Source organism: Ips typographus, linkage group LG7, assembly GCF_016097725.1.
Source record: "Ips typographus isolate SLU linkage group LG7, UJ_Ityp_2.0, whole genome shotgun sequence".
Classification (NCBI taxonomy): Eukaryota; Metazoa; Arthropoda; class Insecta; order Coleoptera; family Curculionidae; genus Ips; species Ips typographus.
The window spans coordinates 4,823,336-4,846,303 of NC_138428.1; the positions used below are offsets into that span (position 1 = coordinate 4,823,336).

Here is a 22,968-nt window from a genome sequence, read left to right on the forward strand (position 1 = left end):
CGAAAAGAATATTCTCAAGAAGGTCCAATTACAATAAACATAGGCGTGAAAGAATTATTGTTATTGTAAAAAGATTTAATTGATCTTTACCACTAGTTTGTTTGAAAATTAGGTTAGAATTCGAAAAAGTGTGACTGTTTCGCAAATTATTATAATAAAATTAACATTACTAAAAATTTCAGTGGCTCTTACATTCAATTACTATCTGCAATGTTTAGAATTAGCTCATCAACAATTAAAACATAATTTAACTTCTTGAAATAAGTAGTATAAGTTTTCTTGACTTATGTTTAGGCTTGTGAAATTCAAATTATAGTATGTAATGAGTGTGTTAAAAAAATGTTTTTTGTTCGTATTTCATTACCTTTAAACCTCAAAGCCACATAATAGACAAACTGGTCACAGTTCGTGACTATCACGGTTTGGTAATTCACTGGAATTGAACCTACACATGTCCCGTATACTCGCCAAATATGGCAAAAATATGTATGCTTTATGCGATGCTACATTTGCACGTCCAATAGAATGCATTGTGGGAAATATCCAGAATGCTCGTAATGAAAGCTAGGTAGATAACAAAATAGATACCAAACTTTCAAGAGAACATAATGTTTTTGTTTATGTTTCATAACAAAAACAAATAGTAATAAATGATAATTCAGCGAAAGCTGCTGTTGACATTACATAGATAAAATGTTAGGGATAATTCTATTTTCCGGAAAAGTGTTAAGACAGAAGGATTAAATATCAAAAATTAGTTAGCAATGTCATCAAAACAATACTCAAATTGTATATTTAATTGTCACTTAAAACACTCTGCTAGTCTATACTTATTTATTTACATATTATGTTAATAGTTTGGGTACTTGAATTTACACGCTTTTGTGCCAAACACTTCTTTAGGACCCTAAAGATTAGCTTGTTTAGGCTCCCTTTGTCTAAGTAATGAGTTTATCCCTGGAAGGGCTCTTCTAGACCCTTACATCCTTTCTTTCGGTTACTTTCTCCATGAGGTTAAACGATAGTTGACTTCCCCATCTGCACTTGTTATTCCCTTCAAGTATCTTGAATCAGATAACATTTTATTAGGCTAAAAGTTTGTTTAACTAGGTTGCTGAAGGGTTTTTTACCAAAATCTGTGTCAAAAGTCTTGAGTACAGGTTGTTTCAGGTATTAACAGTAAAAGTACGTAATTGATGACAGTTGGGTGTCTCAAATCCCTAACAAATCAACCTCTAACACACTTTTAGTCTTAATCGATAGTTTATATCCGCATCTATACCTGCTATTTAATTTAACTAACTTAGATTTCAGTAAAATAAGACAAAAACCAATCAAGATGAGCTTTTAATACCCATTAAACTTTTATCCACTGTTCGTTTTAACTCATCCAACTTCCAGGAAACTTTAGAGAGCTAATCCCTTAATAGAGGAACGATCTATACAGTTAAGGGAATTCAGCATGTCGAAGCAAAAGGCAATGTGCAAACGTGGATTTTTCCGCAACAAGAAAAATCGTTTTCGTCGAACATAAATTTCAAACTTTCCTTCACTTATACAGGTTGTTTGAAAGTGTAATGAGTCACGGTTGTCCGACTTGAAAACTTCTGCACCTAGTTTGCATACACTAGACACTTCTTTATTTACTAATTAAATATGTGCAAAAGTTCCGACTGGAATATTGGATTACCATCAAGGGTTTTTTAGCTTTTGACCGAATTTTCTCCAGTCAAAGAGCATAGGATCCAAATTTACTTGGGATTGTTTGATAGGAAAGGTCGTGGATGCGCCCCTCTATCCTTTGTTATCTGTTTTCACAAAGAACTTTTTAGGCAAACGAGGGACGACCTTTTATTCTTTTAAGGTGACAAAAAAAAATATCATGTCGACCAACTAAACATCAAAGATTGCTATTTAATGATTTTGGACACTTTAGCCAAATCTAACTTTACTAAACAAATTTTTGACTTGTAACACCATCTCAGAGCCCAACAATAAACCAAACTTCATTTTCCGGGTCCCAAGGAAAGCTCTAATTGCGAAGGAATTCAATTAAAAAGCAATAAAGCCTCCCATCCTACCCCCCCAACAAAACGAATAAATTCCGCAATTATGCGAACAGATGTCTAAAACAGACGCGGAATAATAACACCCCTACTAATCGAACAGTCTCCCATTTGTTATCTATATGGGATGAATTGGAAGTTGCGAGATATGTCACAGCAATTTGTTCAAGTGATTGGCTTCAAATGCATGTACGTGGGAGTTTTGTCCTAAGCCTCCCATTTTTCGTTGGTATTTTCCATTAATGCGTCCCATATACAATTGATGCAAATGTAATTATCGTGTATGGTGTAACTGGATTACTCTGCGACATGCGTGTTACACTATACAAATCCCACATTATATTGGTATCTATTGTCTGCCAATCAGTTTATACTACATGTGCCGAATTTCAAATTGTAGTCGATTAAACATAGTTTAAGTTGTAATGCTAGGGGTTAATGGGTTTTCAAATTTTTGAGTTGAAGTTCTTGGTAACTATTATGTTTAAAACTTATTTCAGCATCTTAAACTTCAAGTTTAAAACTCAATTTATTTCCAGTAAAAACCATTAAATTCACTTTCTAATTCAACCATTCTGAAAACAAATACGTCATATTTACTGAGTGGTGTTTTTACCGGAAAAACCTTGCTGTATTCACGCTCTGGAAGCGTTTTCCCCTCTGCATTAAAAGTAATTGGAATAGGAAAAAAACTCCTGTTTTTTTTTTACACGTAACTGAAATGTGAAGGTTTCAAACAGATAATGATGGTTAACAATCGACCGGATATTCAAAGTTTATTTTTTCAGAATTTTATATGATTGTATAGAATAAATTTCTCTCAACCTAATCAAGCTGGAATTTTATGTAAATTAGTCTGGTTTAAACAATAGGAGGCCTTAATACGAGTTTTGTTGGTTTAAAGCTCAATACTGCTAAAAGCAGGATCAATAAATTACACTCTCATTCGGATAAAATATTTACATTGACGCATCGAATACGCTTATCTGCTGTAAAAAAGGATATTTTTGGATCCGATGAAGGATATATGTCTCAATTAAAATTATTATTTACGTTCGCATTCCGATGATCTGTATTGATGTTAAAAAAAACCTTTAAACCGATAATATAGGCCCCAAAAACAATTTTTTGAGCAGAAAATTGCTCAGAAATTAATTAAGAAGCTCTTTTAACCTTCTTATCTAGTTTATGTTAATCTGTTGATTGACAATTAAAAAATATACACAAAATTACAATATCCATAAAATCAATCGCATAATTTTACATCAAACCGACGTAAAGTGATGTTAGCCTTCAGTTTAATATTCGTTTAAGTGAAGAATCTCTTTAAAAAACAGTTGTAAATCGATAGAGCTTATTCATGACTGATAGGAAAACAAATCTGGCTTTCAATTTAAAAGTCCTATTTGTCCATTCGATAAAACAAACAAATTTGGTCACATAAATAATGGAAAATTGCCCTGCTGTTTTTCCATTATTTTTTTAAAAATGAAATATTCTATACCAAAAAAAATGCATAGTTAATTAACATAATTAGTAATAATTTAAATTAAAAAAAAAATTATCTTTTTAATTAACTGGTTATTTTCCGACATTTTACTTCAGAATTGAGTGATTTAATTAGTTATTATTCTGTATCTTTATTCACTAGAAATTAAAAATTATCTAGCATTTATTTTTACAGATTAAAGCACTTTTCACAAATTTCTCAGATTTAGCCAAAATTGAAGAAAAAACGACGAAATCGAGCTCTAAAATAACAATCTAAACCCATTTTACCCCAAACATTACGTTAATTATTACAATCACGTTCAATCTCCCCTAAAACAAATACATTTTGTTTATTGAGCATCGCTAATTTCACTGAAAAGGCTCTTCGTATAAACCACATTATGGAAAGTTTGTTGTTTACCACTGCTGTAATAATAATAATTGGAATAGTGCATTAGGGTTGAAGTTTTTAATATAAAATAGGCAGCGCATATGCCTGGAATGTGCACTAAAGCAAGATAGTTTGACGTTACATTTGCCAGAATTTACATTGTTTTCCCCTATATTACGTACAAAAGTTCAAAGTTCACATTTCCACATTTATGAATAGAGTATAAATTGCTCAAAACCAAATGAAACTAAAAATGTACGTAGGATCCAATTTAACCAATGCACTGTTCAAATCCGGATGTTGTTGATTTAAGTTTAATACAACGATCCTCTCTGTTTATATATTTGGTAAAGGATAAAATCAATAAATTACGGTGTCATTGGGATAAAATATTTAGAGTTCCGGATCCATACTGGAAACTGGGATATTTCTAGAATGTAAGCGGATTTATCCAATTAATATAATTAATAGTTTTATTAAAAAGATGATGATTATTAGTACAAACTCACAAGGAAAAAAAATTGTTTTAAATTCAGATTGAAACTAATTAAAAGTGAGATTTTTCACGTTCCTGTCATTCTCGCTAGCATCAATTTAAAAACCGTAAAATGGAACGATCAAAGTCAGTTTAAATCTTCGACATCCTCTCTTTCTCTCTATTTTTGTGGCTCTTCGTATCTTTGCCCATAATTGGATTGCCTAGTTAGTCCTATCCAAATCTGGCTGATAACATCATCATCTAATCAAAGCGCCCAGCAAATAGTTAATTTTACTGACATTGACTCAATATTTGTTTGGTTATCGGGTATGGGCGGATAGGATTACTGCATTTAATAATAAGCATGTTTGTATGCTGTATTTAATAATTTGCTGTTAATTGTTCTAATGAATCTGCTTATTGTAATCCGATTAAGTTTCAGTTATTTAAATCGTTTTGTATTAACACCCACAAAAACAAAATTGTTGGTTAATTTAAGAAATGATTAGCAGTTTCTAAATAAGCTACAGTAGGTAGTTTGTGATTGGTCAAAAAAATCAGCTTTCAGCTTGCTGCTTTTTCTTGACCAATCACAAACTATTTCAAATTGCCAGTCAGCCACTCTAAATCTAAATAATCATCTTCCATCTCTTTTATTAAGAACAAAACAAGTTTTCTCAGTTTTTTCGTTGTTACCAACATAAAAATTGAATCTTTGTCCGTTAGAATGTCTAAAAGGGCGGCAATTCCAATGGGATTTCAATATACGGAATATCAAAGACAACCCCGTTTCTCTCTCTCCTATCTAGCGTAAATCTCCATGTTGTCTTTTGCCTAGCTGATTTAGTAGCTACTCTTTTTGTTTGGTTACACTTGGAAACATGGAAATCCAGCTTGGAGGCTAATGCAGTTTCTACAGCGTAAATCAAGGTAAAATGGGATGACGTATAGAAATTAAGTAAATGTTTTGAGTCAGAGACACACGTCATCAGGTTTTACTTTGATTTTTAACATATATTCGTAAAGGATAACAAAGTTGGTAACAGTTTTATAAGACTTTTTTGAGTTAATTAAGAACTAACCAAACTTTTTACTCTCTAAAAAGTTTCTTTTAGCTGCATTTACAAATTTCCAATAAGTCAAAAATTTAGATATTTCATTATATAGTATCTGCACTATAATAGATTAGAGAAATATTGCTTTGTTTCTTAGAGAGTCATTTAAGCACTTATCAAGTTTACTATACTTAAATTTATAAAAAAAAAAACATTTTCTAGACGTGGAATGGTATTCTTGCATCATTATATTACTATTCCAGGTGCATTTTTACCATTTTAGGCATGCACGCCAAAGCCGCGAAGCAAAGAAAATGACTACTGTTTTGTCGAAATGCCAGCAAAAAGCAGTTTGAATTTCTCCGGATAAAGTGCTCTCTAAATGTCGAATATTGTCCCTGAATTTAAATGGAAATTTTACTCTATCGTGACCGTATGCAACCCCTAAAACCTGGAAAATGTTCCGCCGTTAAAACTTTTTTGTAAACTGGAAAGCTTTTTGAAAGTCTGGAAAGTTGAGGGATCCGTAATCTTCCCGTCTCAAATTGATTGGAGTAAAATACTCTAGTTAATCGATTTTCCAGTAAAATAAACTTTATTCTGACTGAATATGTGTTGGGTATAATATACAAAAAAAAACAACATAAATAAACAGGAAAATCAGAAGAGGTAAAGTGACACTATGTCTGGCTAACTTGGAGTCCAATCCAAATTTTCCTTCATGTATTTTTAAAGTTATATTTAAACAAACCAAAAGAAAATCAATGAAAATTACACATTTAGAGCATTCGCTTTGACTTACTTTAATGGAAATTGACATGCGTTCAGCCATTGAAACAACGATTTTCCACAAAACTGGAAAGTTTTCCGGCGAAAATTCGAAACTTTTTGCCGCTCGCTCGAACCAATCCAGGCTGGCGCTCTGGATGCGGAGTCTTCTTGAAGACTGAAAACTGAAACCGACCGAACATGTTGCTGAATATTTCGCTTGAAACTGTGCGATAAGGGCGCCCCCGTTGCCAGTTTGCCCCTAAAATCTCTAGTTTTATAAGATTTTTATGGTCACTGAGAGTTCAAAGCTGAAATTAGTGATCTTGTGTCTGTCAGATGATTGGTTTTAAGAAAAAATGAACTAAAACTGTGTACAGGGTTGAATTAATGGTAGGATACTTAAAAAGGGTGGAAAGTGGATAAAAAATAAACGCCAACATGTTTTCCTTCCTGTGTATTTTGAATATTTTTCTAGAGCATAAAATTTCCTACTATCTTTCCAAATAACTTAGCAGGAATTTAGAATTAAGCACTTTGGGGCATGAAGGGTCGTTTTTAGCAAATATCTCCGTTAGGTGACCTTTTAGGAAAAAAGTACATTAAACAATTGCTGTCGAGAATAAAACTTTTTCCAATTTTCCTTTCCAAATATATACTGGAATGGAGAATTCGTGGTTCGTCTTGAAATACCCTCTATGTGAGTTAGGTTCTGTTCAATAATTATTGTAAAACACTCCTGATAATTGATTATATTAAATTATTCATGGTAATTTTGGTTTGAACAAACAAACAAACAAAAAAATAATTGTAGGAAGGTAACATTGACACAAAACATCAAATTTATGTTTTACAACTAAAATAACACAGAAAATGGTTGGTTTATGTATTTAATTATAACTCATTAAAACGAAATTAAAACATAACCTTAACGAAAATATTGACAGTGTTGCAACACTGCTTACGTTTTAGTTGGATTAAGAATGACGGGGTGTAACTCCCTCAGGACCTGCCAGAATATGTTTATATAGAATGTCGCAGGAAAGTCTGGACGTCGCTGCCAAGCCGGATGAATAATTCTGTCCACTTTTTGCGCGGCTACACACTTTAGGGACTCTGATTAAATTCAGACCCTTCTGGGCTTTTTATGATTAAGTTGCTGTCGTTAATTATTTCAGTGTGCAGGATTTTATCGGGAGTAGTAGTATTTGCATTCCGGGTTTCTTCTGTTCTTTGCCGCCAAACTCAAAGCCAAATCATCGAAATATCTGGCCGAAGTGTGGCTGACTAGGATTTCGTAGCAGGGTTCCAGAACCTCTTCGGTTATGGCATAATCGAGAAAGGCCTGGAGTTTTCCAGATCGACGATCAGTCAAAACCATATCTCTTTCACCTATAATTTGAACTGTTGCACCACCACCCTTACAACAAAAATCACAACCAACCTAACATTCCTATAGTTAGAATATTTCCACACCCTCCAGGTTGTCCGCAATCAGACTGAACGTTAGCTCCTCTACCCTCGAAAATTCGTCCTTTTTTATCCTGGTAGAAGCTGTAGAGTACTTGACCGTTGAAAATTCTCATTTTCTCTTTGTGGTTTTCCTTGAACTCTGCGTATTCTAAGCAGTGGTCAGAAGGGTCTGTACAGTTGCTGATCAGCTCTAATAAAAGGATTTTTGGTACTGGAAGGATTAAGGGTGGGACGTCTTGGAGGAAGGTGCTGTTGACTCCCCAGGTTTCTCTAGAGACAAAGTCAAACTCTTCGATGATGGTACCTTCATCTAAAATGGGTAACTTCATTTAGATTATGATTAGTAGTGTAGTCTGCTTACTGCTCTAACGTTCACCTTGTAATACCTTTACTATAGGTTCATAAAAAAACATAACTAACCCAAAATCTGATACTAGTTTTCAACAAACTGAAATATTTGAAGAAATTCCTAGGCTATCTAGCTAAGTTAATGACTTTTTGCAAAATTATGAATAAGCGCCGGAAATAACTATTATCAAAAAATGTCAATATTGTCTGGGTTTGTTCTGAGGACCAGCTTGTTTTTACGTAGATAAGAGAAATTAAACTTACTAATTTCGTAACCTGAATGGTCGAGCAAAGTTCATCTTCTAACTGCTCTAAACCAGTTCAATCATTATCTTCGAAGCTCAATCAATAAGTTTGTATACAGGGTATTTCACGATAAATGAGTCGTATTTTAGGCTTCAATTAAACATCAAAAAATAGCTCTAGTTGTTATATAAACCAAATAAATTTGATTTTTGTTCATGTTACATAATTTTGCGAATGAATAGAATTCGTGCTTTATAAAGTGGAAAAAAGGTTTACAAACACAGAAAGCATGGATTTTACGCCTAAATATGTATAAACAGTTGCTCAGTTGTATAATAACTTAATGTTATTGACCAAAGATGATGTTAATTCTGGATCAGCCATAAACTTTGTTTAACAATTACTGTGACATATGTTGGTGCAACAAACCATCAGTACTTAGAAGCGTCACGTGTTTACACTAAGTTATTTTTATTAAATGGTCATGTGATAGGTATTTTCAATTTTTTTGGTTGAAATTGTTGAAAATTCAATATATCGATAACATGAAGAGCTAGAGAGGCCAGTTTTGGCACATTTTGTTGTATTTTTACCCTTTTTCTAATGGCGTTTTAGCCAAATCTATAAGAGTTCAAATAAAAAAAGTTACAATCATTCAAAAATTGGAAAAATGCCATTTTTGCAAAAAATGCAATTTTTTTTTAATGAATCATATCTGTAGAAATTTTTAGCCCTGATAAATTGTGGATTGCAATAAATAAAACAATGTTTGGGTACTCACTTTGAAGTAAAAGTAAGTAAACTCCAACTCCAGTCCCAAAAATAAGAAGCATTATAAACACAGCAACTAAACTTCTATCGTAACACTTAGTGTCCCAAGCTGGCGATTTAGCTCTAATCAACAAAGGAGTAGCTTCGTAAGTTTCATTATTCCGGATTTGGATACAACTGGGGCATTTGTTGCAACATTCTCTCTCTCTACCTACTGTTTTTCAAAAAAAAATTACAATGAATGGATCAGTAACCGACATTTCAACGTACCTGGATAAATACTCTGATAACTGCTAAGTCTTCCAATGTTATTTTTAGGGGAGCCCATTCGCAGTTCAAATCTATCCTTCGACATGGTAGTTGCTGTTAACACTAACTGACCAAACTAAGAATGGCAGACACCTAGACACACATTAAATCTTCTAGTATTTATTTTCCCAGCCGATATTGCTGATTGCTACAAATTTATCGCACCACTAGGTACACAAAACATTAATTTCAGTAATATGTACCTAGGAATTTGTCCGATAAAAATTAAATGCGCATTCAAAATATTACTCTTTTTTTTGTTTGGACAGTTTGTTTGTTGTTTGGGCCACTTGGGTTTAGGCAGGGTCAGTCTAGATGATAGTTAACTTAACCGAACAGTTTAGTTGATTGTTGTCTATACTTAAAAACAGTTCCTTATTCAGTTAGTCTTGTTTCAGTGTAAGAAAACGTATGTTTAATTTAATATTACCATAAGGGCAGAATAGCACAAATACAAACATTTTATATCGCGTTAAGTGGATGTTTTATATACTGCAAATTGCCAAATCCACATGTTTTATTTTGTAGTGATTTTTAGGTTAATGGATAGGAAATTTAATGAGGATTTCAAAAATGTGCTTAAAACTGTCATTTTCTCACTCCAAGTGAGTTTTAGAGGCGATTTTGTCATTGACTGTCTTTCAAAACTATGTTTCTGCCAGTTCAAACTTTGACACGCTTTTCTTGTTGACTATACTAAATTGTGTAGGTTTTTGAATAGGAAATTTAATGAGAATTTCAAAAATGTGCTTAAAACTGTCATTTTCTCAATCCAAGTAGGATTTACAGGCGATTTTGTCCCTGACTGTCTCTTCAAACTGTGTTTCTGGCAGTTCAAACTTAAACACCGCTTTTCTCCCTGATTGTACTGGTTTTTTCAGGTTATTGGATAAGAAATTTAATGAGAATTCCGAAATTTTGCTTAAAACTGCCTTTTTCTCAATCCAAGTAGGTTTTACCAGCAATTTTGTCCTTGACTGTCTTTTCAAACTGTGTTTTTGGCAGCTCTAACTTTGACACGTGTGTGTCATGATTTTTTCAGGTTATTGGATAGGAAATGTAATGTGGATTCCAAAAATGTGCTTAAAACAGCCATTTTCTTATTACAAGTGGGTTTTACCAGCGATTTTGTCCCTGACTGTCCTTTCAAAATATATTTCTGTCAGTTCAAACTTTGACACCGCTATTCTCCTTGACTGTACCGAATCTCGTAGTGTTCTTTCAGGTTATTGGATTGGTAATTTAATGAGAATTCAGAAAATGTGCTTAATACAAACTTTTTGTCATTACAAGGGGGTTTTACAAGCGATTTTGTCCTTTCAAACTGTGTTTCTGGCAGTTCAAACTTTGACACTGCTTTTCTCCCTGATTGTACCAAATTTTGTAGTGTTTTTTCAAGCTATCATATAGGAAATTTAATGAGGATTCCGAAAATGTGCTTAAAACAGTCATTTTCTTATTCCAAGTGGGTTTTGCCAGCAAATTTGTCCTTTCAAACTATGTTTCTGGCAGTTCAAACTTTGACACGCTTTTCTTTTTGACTGTACTAAATTTTGTAGGTTTTTTTTAGGTTATTGAATAGGAAATTTAACGACGATTCCAAAAATGTGCTTAAAATAGTCATTTTCTCACTCCAAGTGCGTTCACAGGTGATTTTATCCTTGACTGTCTTTTCAAACAGTGTTTGAAGTCAATATTTGGCAATTCAAACTTTGACACCGCTTTTTTACCTGACTGTACCAAATTTTGCAGTGTTTTTTCGGGTTATTGAATCGGAAATGTAATGAGAATTCCAAAAATGTGCTTAAAACAGTATTTTTTAACAGTTTCCGAAATGAGACGTGTTTCTTAGATTTATGACAGTTATTCAACAATTATCACGTGACCGTTTAGCTAAATAGTGTTCTAAACCACGTGATAACTGTCACTAACATCAAACTGTGCTAAAAGGTGGTAAAATCAAGGTTTAGACAAGTATTTGATATAAAACATGTTTCTGAGATTTTATGATAGATATTTTTTACTGTTGTCACGTGACCGCCTAGCTAAAATCTTCTATAACCACGTGGTATTTGTCACAAATGTTAAAACTTAGAAAACGGTGAACTAAAGATGAAAAAATTGAAATCTGTATTTTTGGTTTATACAGCAAATTCGCATTATTTTTCGATCAATAATAATGAAAAATGAACTTTCTTTTTTGTTTGAAATATTTTGACTTGACAACACCGTTAAGAAGCATAAGCGCGTGGGCCAACGCAGCAGTCACACCAACCTCCATCTTTGATTGATTCATTAAATTGGAGTGAAACAGAAAAGGTTCTAACTAGTGTAACATTAATAATTACCATATAATATTTAAGTAAAAGTTATGTTCCATAAAAAAATAGTATTTATTTTATAACATTGTTATATTTAATACATGCAGAAACTATGACTTTCATAGACTTTACAGTACACTAACAATACTAAACCAAATCTTAACAAATACAATTTTTACAATCCCTTAAACATAAAATTACCCCACAAAACGTGCTTTCTATGTGGTAAAACTGTATAATGTGATGATGCCAGTGGTAATCCTTAAAACGAAATAATTCCTATTGATAAAACTATAGTAAGTGTAGGAACTGATCCTAATCCACCTCCAACTTTCTGAAACTTCCTACTAAAGTGTCACAGCTTTGCCTTGAAGAGTTTTTGGAGCAAATAATGCCTCGGTCACTCAGTAGTTCCACGTCTCCTACAGACATTACTCGTTTCCGTTTTTCATCCAGATTCTGGTGCCATGAAGTGATCATGTCTTTAATGGGGACTTCCCCGCCCATTTCCTTAGGCAAACAGCGGGAATCCATTTTTTTGAACAAGGAATCAATTGAATTGTGAACCTTTTCAGAAAAATATAACATTATCTTCTAATGCCGTTACATCCCTGGGTTTTATTAAAAAATTTTGTATTCACCCTGTATACTTACCATAATACGTTCTTTTAACTTCTGGCTCATGTTAGACTTGGCAAAATCGTAAATGTACTTAAGGGCTGGCGGCATGTTGAGGAAATGGATTTCCTTGTGTCTCATCGGGTAAGATTGCTGTAAGTGCGGACATTTTAAATGAACTGAACTACTCAAGTTTAAACTTAATATTTATAGTACATTTCGTGTATAAACAACCAGAGTTTACTAACATATTAACTGACGTAATTTGTTTTTTGGAAGGTAACGAACGTTATTGAACCGTTACAGTTCGATAGGTAATTTGAAAACAAACTTACTTCTCCCCATTTAATTAGATAACCGAAATCGGTTACGGAGAACAAAGTGGCAAATGAGGCGTTAACGCCCCCTATATCAGCCACATGAGTTACTCCTAAAATTTGAGTTTCTTCTTCGGTCAACAATGTTTCGTATGTAATTGCGTGGGCTTTGGCTAAGTCCATTCCTGTATATTTTTTGGCATCAAATTTACCTAAAATAAGTCAAAATGTATTATTATTTTATGTCTGATGAATGTTGATGAAACCTGAGCAACTGATTATACCACAATTCCAAATCAACAAAAAAAACAGAAATCTACTACTTACTAACATCGTAAATTATCACTCTGCGTCCTTGATTGTCCCTTAGAGGGCTTACCAAAATGTACCTAAAATAATACAAAGTTTAATTTTTAGGTTAAAGCTACTGTAATAGTCCACATGTGCTACATCCCAGCACTCTGTTGGTGTGATTGGTTAAAAAAGCAGCTGCTTTTTTTGACCAATCACAAACCTGCAGCACATGTAGACTCACCATAATCCACTAACCCGTTAGTTAACAATTCACTGATTTTACAGTCGTTATAATCCAAATTGTCAAAAATAAGCGGAAACCTCCTCCTGTAGTTGAGATATTTTAATAAAGTCTGCTGCGCCATAGGAATGCTAAATTTCTTCACTCTCAGGAATCGCAATAGAAAAATATCATCTGAAACAGTTTGATTTCACTATCGGTTGAATGGTCAGTGGCTTCCTAAATTAAGTCTCCCTCTTAGGGATAAAATTAACTGTCGCCACACTAAATCTATTATTAAAGTGATGGATGCCAGGGGTTAACCGGAGAATTGTGTCAACTACCCTTATAAAATTCCCTAATGGACGGTTTTTGTGCCAACTTACCCATAATACAGTTGCGAATGTCGTCGTTTTGCTCTATCCAGTGTTTGAGTTGGCGCAAACATTCTTTTCTCGAATTTTCCGTTTCTCGGAGTTCTTCTTCGGCTACTTTAAACAGTTCTTTCTTGGATAATTCTCCCTGATTTGCTATGGAATCATTGGCGTAGTTTTGGTTTTTTTCGGTGTGAGCATAATGTAAATTTGACATTATTAGTTGGGTCGACATGATGCAGTCCAGGAATAGTAAAATGTTTCTATAAGAACACAAACGAGAGGAAATTTAAAGAAACAAACTGGAAACATGGTAAATGTGTCACTGTTAAAGTTATGTTTGACTAAGTACTTAGTCATAATACTGTTTCACTCTGTATTGTCTCTGACATTACACACAAGTTTGAGTTTTTTTAAATGAACACCCTGTATTTTTGTCACAAAGCATTTCGTGATTGAGGCTATTTTCAGAATTGAGTTTGGTATGAAACATTTGGTTGACTGTATATTTTGGTTTTTCATTATTTTGGATATTATACGCAAATACCAGGTATTCCACGTCAATTGAGGCATTTAGCAAAGTGATTAAAACTTATAAGTAGAGTCCGGATTTCTAGAAGACTTTTTTACCGCTTTTTTTGTTTTTTTCTTTTTTTTTGTGCTTATTCATTGCTACTTTTGTATGGTTTAACTAGTTTTTGACAAAACAAGCTTTTCAAGTTTTTTAAAATAAACTAAACTAATAACTAATCTTATTGGTTCTGTAACGTCGCACAGTGGGCCATTGGGCCCTAAGTGGTAATAATGACTTTTGCTATATCGAGATATTGAAGGCTTCTGAATGATAAAAACATACCAATTATCTGTTGCAAAATGGGTAAGTATTAATTTACAAATTTAAACTGACCAACAAATTTCCAAATCTTCCTGAAGTAGTCTAAAAAAAGATTCCAAAACACTATAAAAGCTCTAAAATGCCTTGCAAAAGCTTATAAAGCAGTCTAGAAGCTTCCAAATGCTTTTAAATTTATTTAGAAGCTCTCAAAAGATTTCAAGACCGTCTAAAAGCTTCCGTATACTTCTAGGGCAGTTTAACACCTTCCAAAAGTTTCTAGAAACGTTTACAAAGTTTCAAATGCCTTAAAAGCAGTCCAGAAACTTCAAGGCACTTTAAACTGTCCCAACACCTTCCAAATGCTCTTAAAGTAGTCTAAAACGGTTTTAAAACACGAAAGAAACTCAAAAATGCTTCTCAAACAGTCGAAAGCCTTTCAAAACAGTCTAGAGGCTTTTAGAACACTCTAAAGGCTTTCAAATAAACTTCAACTAGTCTAGAGCCTCTCAAAAAATTCTAGAACCGTCTAAGAGTTTCCAAATGCCTCTAAAGCATTCCAGAACCTTCAATCTGCTCTTTAAACTGTCCAAAAAGCTTCCAAATGCTCCTCAAGTACTTAAAAAGTGTTTTAAAACACTTCGGGAACTCCAAAATGCTTTTCAAGCAGTCGGAAGCCTGCCGAAACGGGCTTAAAGTTTCCAGAAGCTTTTAGAACAGTCTAAATGATTCCAAATGCTTTACAACTAGTTTAGAAGCTCCCAAAAGATATTAAAACAGTCTAGAAGCTTCCAACAATGTCTAGAATTATCTAAGAGTATCCAAATGCCCCTAAAGCATTCTAGAACTTTCAATCTGCTCTTTAAACTGTCCAAAAACCTTCCAAATGCTCCTCAAGTACTTAAAAAGTGTTTTAAAACACTTCGGGAACTCCAAAATGCTTTCCAAGCAGTCGGAAGCCTGCCGAAACGGTCTTAAAGTTTCCAAAAGCTTTTAGAACAGTCTAAATGATTCCAAATGTTCTTCAACTAGTTTAGAAGCTTCCAAAGGATATTAAAACAGTCTAGAAGCTTCCAAAAATTTCTAGAATGGGCCTGTCCCACAATTTTTTTTTATTTCATAACTACAAAGACGGATTGAAAATATTATACCCGTATTTTTTTGTTTTCAAAAATATTAAGTCTAAATAGAAAAAAAATGATGATAAAAACTACATTAATCTCATGTTTTAAACGCCCGCCGCCGGTGACGTACTACACTATCAACCAATCAGCGACAAGAAGTGAAACAGTTGGCGTGCAACAGCCAATAAAATCGCCCAGAATTACGTACGTCACATGCGCGCCAAAACAATCTTTTAAATTTAATGGACAAATTCAAACTAATGTAGGAACATTTACGACCATAATTTTTTCTTCAAGAATATGAAAAATTAGTTTTTTGATCCTATTCTTTCGATTCCAGTCATTAAAACAAAAATTTATGATATGTGGGATAGGCCCATTGTCTAAGAATTTCCAAATTCTCTTTAAACTGTCCAAAAACCTTCCAAAGGCTTCTCAAGCAGTTAAAAAATTTCTAGAAGTTGAACTCAAGAAAAAGTTAAAAATGTTGCATTTCTGAATGAGTTTTGTGCTTTTTTAAAGCTTTTTTTCACGATTATAGTGCTTTTTAATCCGGACTCTTAAGTATATCCAAATTTACTAGGTTAGAATTGGACATTTTGCAAAAACGTGACGTTAGTATATATTAATGTTTTTGGCAAAAACCAAAAATAAACAAACCGCACATAGATAACACAGTGTAGGATGTTTACTTCTTGTTAGGAAAACGGGGGTTAGTGATTTAACAATGTGTACATAGCAACATATAGCTAAGCAAGAACTCGAGCTGAAATATGAGGAGCCCTAATGAATAAGCCCGTGTTCGGGTAAAGCCAACAAAATATATGTTATTGGGGTAGTAAAAGGGATATCTAAAAGCCGCACAACCTGAGAAGGTATAATATAAATGCGAAACGGTCATAATACCTTGAAAATAGTTTTTTTAAATGGGAAACATGTTTATGGTATTATAGGAAGTCTGGGAAACGCTCTGTTTTGTTAGATCCTGTATGTAAATTTTCCAGTACAAAAATTGGGTCACATTTTAGCAATTTTACAATAAACTGAGATAGTTTGTCTCAAATGATTCTTCCCACCCAGCAAAAACCGATGCTTAATACATAAAACTATAACTAATTGGCATTACTTTCCTAATTAAAAACCGTCTAAAATAACAGTAATAAGGAAATGGATACTTAATAAGTCGCTGGTACGTGTTGGTATAACAAACTGGCCATTAACCTAGTGAAAGTGGTCGAAGGCAATGTCAAGGTTGGTTATTACGGAATGTAGGTGAAGTTTTGGTTTCTACAAACCTACTTGCTCAACACTCGGTATTGTATAACGACGTGATCTTGCACATTTTTGAGATTCAACCAAATGCCGGATGTTATGCCAACAGTTTTTTTTCAAAGAAAGATTGAGTAGATGTTACATATCTTTTCAACTTAACTGTAATGGAAAATGTATGTTTTGCAAAAGAAAATACTGTTAAGCTAAGTGTTTCACCCATGAGGAAAGTTAGTACTTTCCACCTTTTGGAAGGCTTTTAATATCGAAAAGTGTGGATCTGAAGTCAAAGACGTTAAATAGACTTATAGAGTACAAAAAGTACTGTAATTTTACACAAATGATGCACCTGTAGATTAGGTAGATTATGACCAACAGTGGTTTGCTTTATAGGTACCTACAAATACTGTATATCAATATTTTTTAATTTCGTACTCTAATTTGACATTTTATAAAATTTTACAAATGCTGTAGAAAAGCTTATTTTAGTGCCTTTAGCTAAACCTGAAACCATTCAATGCCAGAGCACTTTTCAGATACCTACTAAATTTAGTTTCCCTTTGCCATCAGACGGCTTGAATTTTGGTTAAGTAAGCTTTTACGCTCCTACTTTTACAAAGTAATAAAGTACAACGTCTTAACAAGAAAGGAAATCCATATAAACTTTCAACGTTTACATAACAAAGGAAAAAATATTCGTGACTAAACTATACCATTTCGACATCACTTACACCCATTAATAAGCATATTTACTGAGTAAATCGTAAGAACAGAACCCATTGTACTCAAATTTGCTTGAATTAACCCAACAACATTATTATGAAATCTTCGACAAGAAAGATCATCAAACCTCTCCATAAAAAAAAATTGATAATTACATTTTAATCGCCTTGACTGGTTAAAACATGTTATTTCGACAATGTCTGTGAACTTTGTTGTATAGAGTGTTAGTTGCGTCGCAATTGAAAACATGTTTATAGTAAACTGTCGACAGGAAAACATGTTCGTCCTTGAATGAAAGTAGGACGTTAAACCGAGATTTTTGGTTTAGTAATGTTGCTTAATCGAAATTATATAATCTTCGAAGATTAATTTCTCTATGTGCTTTGTTTTGGTAGATTGTGCTTGATTGTAAAGATGTTTTGAAATGTTATATGACAGTTAAGCTATTTGCTAATTAAGAAACCAACTACAAAAACAATGAAGAACCACAAGTGTTAAAGAATTACTAGTGTTATTCGTCAATATACTGGTTTTTTAAATTTTTCTCTCCATACAGGGTGAAACTTAATAGATGCTTTGTTTAGGAAATACTGTCCAATATTCCTTTTTCTTGATAAAGATTGATTGATTGAAGAACAATAATTAATAATTAAAGTAAAGCAAAAATTAATAATATCAGTTAACAGGTTGTCGCAATAGCAACATACCACTTACTTTGATTTAGCGGTATTACAAATGTTGCAACAACAATATTGGATATAATGATACACGTGTTCCGGGTCCGTATACTGAAAATTATTAGTTACATAACTGAGACACATTGCAGACGCAAAACCTTTTTTATAATATAACCCAGTGATTAGTATCTTTATATGTCGATGGTTAACCATTAAAATCGGATTAAGTACCGCTAAAAAGGAAATTGGCTAATTTGATGGAATATTAGAAATAAACTTGCAGTGATCCTTTAGTGAATATTTTGCGGAATCTTACAGACATTATAAAAGCAGAAGTTCCATTAAAAACTAGGTACGTGATTTGCCTACTAATTGCTGATGAAACAGCGGAAAATGGTTATTTTACTAAAAAGCTCCGCTTTTATAAAGTCACTGTTTTATCGGATATGAAAATTATACAGAAAAAGTAATTAAATTTAGATTAATAATTGTTTTTTGTAACAGTGTTTTTTACTATTAATCAAGTTGTGTCAACTTAAAATAACTGTAATTTTTTGAGAAAGTTTATTTTTCAAGTCACATAATTTTAAATAAGTATTTTGATAAATAACACTCTTGTTTTCCCAAACCCAGTTTTTCTGGAATGTTTGTTACAAAACATTTTTATGAAAGAATATAATACTAAAAATCTAACAAACTCAACTTACCAGTGTAAAACAATTAAAAAGCCAATAGTCTTCAATAAATCTAAAAAAAAGCAAAATGTTTACTTTTTGCACTATGTGTGATATTGATAATAGATCGCGAGGTACTAATGTGGTACCGACACGCCGTCTTGGTACACACACAATAGGTTCAAAAAAAGAATGTCTCTCCCTATTTCAGTTAGGTACCCCCACAAATTCGGCCAGGCGAGCAACTTGCGAAAGATTAAACATCGAGAACAGACACATAAGGATTATATCATAACAGTAATTTACATAAACATTGTTGGGGAAATTAACCTTGGAATCATTTGGGGGTATCAAGAAAGAACGAATCAGTTAGGTACTGATTGACTGATGTTTTTCAGTAGATTTAAAGATTCCCTCGTTCAGCTGACTTAAGATTCTATCAATACCATAAAATAATATTGATAAAGATTAAGAAAGAATGAATTCCATGACAAATTCTCCTATAAAGATCATCAGCTTGAACTTCAGGTAAATTTATATTCTTATGCCTTCTTCATACTGTCAATGTTTTCTTCATCTTATTCAGTTCCCTGCATTTCATTTTTTCCACTGAATCGCATATTTCTTTCCACAGTCTTCCAAATGTCTCTTTTTTTACACCATGTACTTCTTATTCTTCTTTATCACACGTTTTCTTCTGTTTTTTTCATTCTATCACCAGCATAATTTTAACATCAGCAAATACTTGCTCGTACACAGCTTTTAGAATCTTTTTTCTGAACACTGAATTTCTCCAGTGACAGTATCTACGCATCCTTACATACCTTGATCTCCAGTTTTTACTTTTCTGTCTTGTAAAATGATCCATTGGCTTTGATTGTTATTTTGACCCAATTTTTCACCCATATCCAGGCAGAATAACATTCGTAACTACCTATAGTAGTACCACCTGGTGCACCGTGATCATGTGTTGCTTAATACTTAATATACAGGCAATTGTCAAAGTTGCACACGTCATTTTCCGTATTTATATTTTCAGTTTGTGTATTAAAGTAACTTGCTTTTTCAGGTTGTCCTTTCTTTTGCAAAGGTAAGTACAGTACGGACAAGAAAAAGTACCGGAGTTGCCTGTAACCTGCAAAAACCCTCTAAATTAATCACAAAAAGCAGTGCGCACAAATTTGAGCACCCTGTATGTAATTCAAAAGTTAGGTGTACACGGTTTGAAAGAGGGGTTCAAGTCGGTTCTTTTAAGAGGTTTACGGCCCCTGTACGTCAAAAAATAACGGAGATATTCAAGTTTGAATTATCAGGTCACTTTGCTGTTTCAGCTAAGTATGGACTTTAGGGCATGTGTGAGTGTATTAGTCCCTTCCAGAGCGAATATCTTACTTATTTGTGATTTTAGCTAAAAATTCGTAAGTAGGTAAAATAAAAAGCTATATTGCAGCTATATTTGAGTGTTCGAACGAACCTTCTAACTGTTATAATAACTGAGTTACGAGTGGTCAAAGTTAGACATTTTTCCTTACCTAAATTAACCTAGTTACATTGTGTGGAATAACTCGGAAACGGTATAGAAATCGACTAAAACTGAGAGGGACTAAAATCACTCCCAAGGGATGTATGTAACTGTAAACAGGACAAAAAGTCACATATGTGTTTAAGAAAATTAAGAGAGTGAAAAATTGCTTTTGACCACTATATTAAGTAGCACCCTGTATATCACACGAAAATGTCTGAAATTTGGTTGATATGGCTCAAAAGAAAAGTTCAACCCGGTTCTTTTAAGAGGTTTACGGCCCCTGTACGTCAAAAAATAACGGAGATATTCAAGTTTGAATTATCAGGTCACTTTGCTGTTTCAGCTAAGTATGGACTTTAGGGCATGTGTGAGTGTATTAGTCCCTTCCAGAGCGAATATCTTACTTATTTGTGATTTTAGCTAAAAATTCGTAAGTAGGTAAAATAAAAAGCTATATTGCAGCTATATTGGAGTGTTCGAACGAACCTTCTAACTGTTATAATAACTGAGTTACGAGTTGTCAAAGTTAGACATTTTTCCTTACCTAAATTAACCTAGTTACATTGTGTGGAATAACTCGGAAACGGTATAGAAATCGACTAAAACTGAGAGGGACTAAAATCACTCCCAAGGGATGTATGTAACTGTAAACAGGACAAAAAGTCACATATGTGTTTAAGAAAATTAAGAGAGTGAAAAATTGCTTTTGACCACTATATTAAGTGTGCACCCTGTATATCACACGAAAATGTCCAAAATTTTGTTGATATGGCCAAAAAGAGAAGTTCAACCTGGTTCTTTTAAGACGTTTACGGCCCCTGTACGTCCAAAAATAACGGAGATATTTAACTTTGAATTGTTAGGTCACTTTGCTGTTTCAGCTAAGTATGGACTTTAGGGCATGTGTGAGTGCACTAGTGCCTTCCAGACCGAATATCTTACTTATTTGTGATTTTAGCTAAAACTTCGTAAGTAGGCAAAATAAAGAAAATATTTGCAGCTACATTTGAGTGTTTGAACTAACTTTCTAACTGTCATAATAACTGAGTTAGAAGCTGTCAAAGTTAGACATTTTTTCTTACCTAAATTAACCTAGTTGCATTGTGTGGAATAACTCGGAAACGGTATAGAAATGGACTAAAACGGACAGGAACTAAAATCACTCCCAAGGGATGTATGTAACTGTAAACAGGACTAAAAGTCACATATGGGTTTAAAAAAATTAAGAGAGTGAAAAATTGCTTTTGACCACTATATAATATAGTGCCTAAGTGGCACCCTGTATATCACACGAAAATGTCCTAAATTTGGTTGATATGGCTAAAAAGAAAAGTTCAACCCGGTTCTTTTAAGAGGTTTACTGCCCCTGTACGTCCAAAAATAAAGGAGATAGTCAATACATTCATAAACAATCTTACCTAGAATTTTTGTCACCAAATTTGCAGGAAATCATCTAAATCTAACTCACTGTATACCAGTAACAAACGTTTCTATTCAATTAAGTACCTATTTTATCATCCTTATTTAGTTTCCCAATCACGCAATCTATCTTCTCTTTTTGTCCTACCATTACCATACCTCAAATCCAGATTTCTTTGTACCTGGTATTACATTCTACTTTCCAATTAGTTTTTAGTTTATCTTTTTCTTTGACATTTTTCTTGTAGATGATGAAGCATTTTGCTATTTTCAAAAATAGCTTCAATAAAACTAGTTAAAGTTATATAAAAGTCTTTTGGCGCTTTAATGCAGTTTACAGCTAATATCCGTTAGAAGATACTTCAGGAAAAAACCAACCTCTAACATTACTATTTCAGTCAGTCAGTTGAACATTTACGTTGGTATCTGGTGCAGTCGATGGAATTTTCTACAGATTCAGCATATACTGGGCGATATAGATAAAAGGACAATTTTCAAATTCAATTCACCTTCAAAATAATCAGTTCAGAGAAGTGTATCTATAAACAAACACCAAATTTGCAATCAATCTAACACAACCAAATTGAATCTTTAAATTGAAATTGCTATTAATTCATTTCATTCTAATAAGAAATAAAACTAACCTTTTTTACTTAATCTAATGCAAAATTGGCCAACTTTTACCTTTTAACAGCAGCACACAATAATAGTTCAATTTTAGCCATAACTACACTATTAAATTGAATTAAACTATACTATAACTGCATCGTTTCCTAGTGCTATTTAAGTTTTAAATTTGAAAGGATCTTTCAAACTAGACCATTAAAATAACATCATTATATATCAAGGATTGTTCTATTAAAAGTTTCTGAAAATAGCAACTGTTTCTCCTCTTTATTTAACCTGAAGGGTTCAGAGACTTAAGGTAAATAAAATGGAAAACATGTTTTCTACAAAATATTTACAAAGTTTTACTTACCTTCGATAGTAATTGGATAACTTGCTGAGCTTATAAAGTTGCACTGCAAAACTGTAAGTACACTTTGGAATTGTTTGCTATTTTATGCAAAAATAAAATGTATTAATAGCATAATAAACGTTTAAAACAACAAAAGCCACTATCGGTGTTGTGATCTATGCTGGCAATACAAAATTATGTTTAATGTTAGGGTTTAATTGATCCAT

General features: G+C 33.1%; 3 protein-coding genes across 6 annotated transcripts in view; all 3 read right to left on the reverse strand.

Moving 5' to 3' along the window:
• The window catches only part of LOC145732158 (uncharacterized), a 43,463-nt gene extending 37,023 nt beyond the window's left edge, over nt 1-6,440 (reverse strand). The window contains exon 1 of one of the 2 annotated variants that reach the window (XM_081984257.1): nt 6,284-6,440. The gene's annotated coding sequence lies outside the window, so the exon portion shown is untranslated. The remainder of the gene's footprint in view (nt 1-6,283) is intronic. The other variant, XM_081984256.1, reaches the window with a different exon arrangement.
• Nucleotides 6,441-6,985: 545 nt separating this feature from the next.
• Nucleotides 6,986-9,607, reverse strand: LOC145731843 (uncharacterized). The gene is made up of 4 exons (XM_081983830.1): nt 9,358-9,607; nt 9,098-9,301; nt 7,694-8,032; nt 6,986-7,641 (listed from the first exon to the last, which is right to left on the reverse strand). The coding sequence occupies exons 1-4, from the start codon at nt 9,440-9,442 to the stop codon at nt 7,439-7,441; spliced, it is 831 nt and encodes a 276-aa protein (XP_081839956.1). The 5' UTR covers nt 9,443-9,607; the 3' UTR covers nt 6,986-7,438.
• A 2,158-nt stretch (nt 9,608-11,765) lies between these two features.
• LOC145731368 (retinaldehyde-binding protein 1-like) lies at nt 11,766-22,904 on the reverse strand. 3 transcript variants are annotated; one of them, XM_081983114.1, is made up of 7 exons: nt 22,763-22,904; nt 13,553-13,803; nt 13,202-13,361; nt 12,980-13,041; nt 12,671-12,864; nt 12,372-12,488; nt 11,766-12,284 (listed from the first exon to the last, which is right to left on the reverse strand). In XM_081983114.1, the coding sequence occupies exons 2-7, from the start codon at nt 13,773-13,775 to the stop codon at nt 12,033-12,035; spliced, it is 1,008 nt and encodes a 335-aa protein (XP_081839240.1). In that variant the 5' UTR covers nt 13,776-13,803; nt 22,763-22,904; the 3' UTR covers nt 11,766-12,032. The 3 variants fall into 3 exon arrangements, with proteins under 3 accessions (XP_081839240.1, XP_081839239.1, XP_081839241.1); XM_081983113.1 differs by lacking the exon at nt 22,763-22,904 and adding an exon at nt 22,468-22,523; XM_081983115.1 differs by lacking the exon at nt 22,763-22,904 and adding an exon at nt 18,873-19,027.
• Between the last annotated feature and the right edge of the window lie 64 nt (nt 22,905-22,968).

Bases quoted from the DNA above. Each gene is read 5' to 3' on its own strand.
- LOC145731843 (XM_081983830.1), bottom strand. From the start codon at position 9,442: ATGTCGAAGGATAGATTTGAACTGCGAATGGGCTCCCCTAAAAATAAC. The intron at 9,302-9,357 runs GTACGTTGAAAT...TTTGAAAAACAG, and splicing joins TTATCAGAGTATTTATCCAG to TAGGTAGAGAGAGAGAATGT. The intron at 7,642-7,693 runs GTTGGTTGTGAT...TTCAAATTATAG, and splicing joins TCTAACTATAGGAATGTTAG to GTGAAAGAGATATGGTTTTG.
- LOC145731368 (XM_081983113.1), bottom strand. From the start codon at position 22,508: ATGGCTAAAATTGAACTATTATTGTGTGCTGCTGTTAAAAG. The intron at 13,362-13,552 runs GTAAGTTGGCAC...AAACTGTTTCAG, and splicing joins CATTCGCAACTGTATTATGG to ATGATATTTTTCTATTGCGA. The intron at 12,865-12,979 runs GTAAGTAGTAGA...GACTTATTTTAG, and splicing joins AGTGATAATTTACGATGTTA to GTAAATTTGATGCCAAAAAA.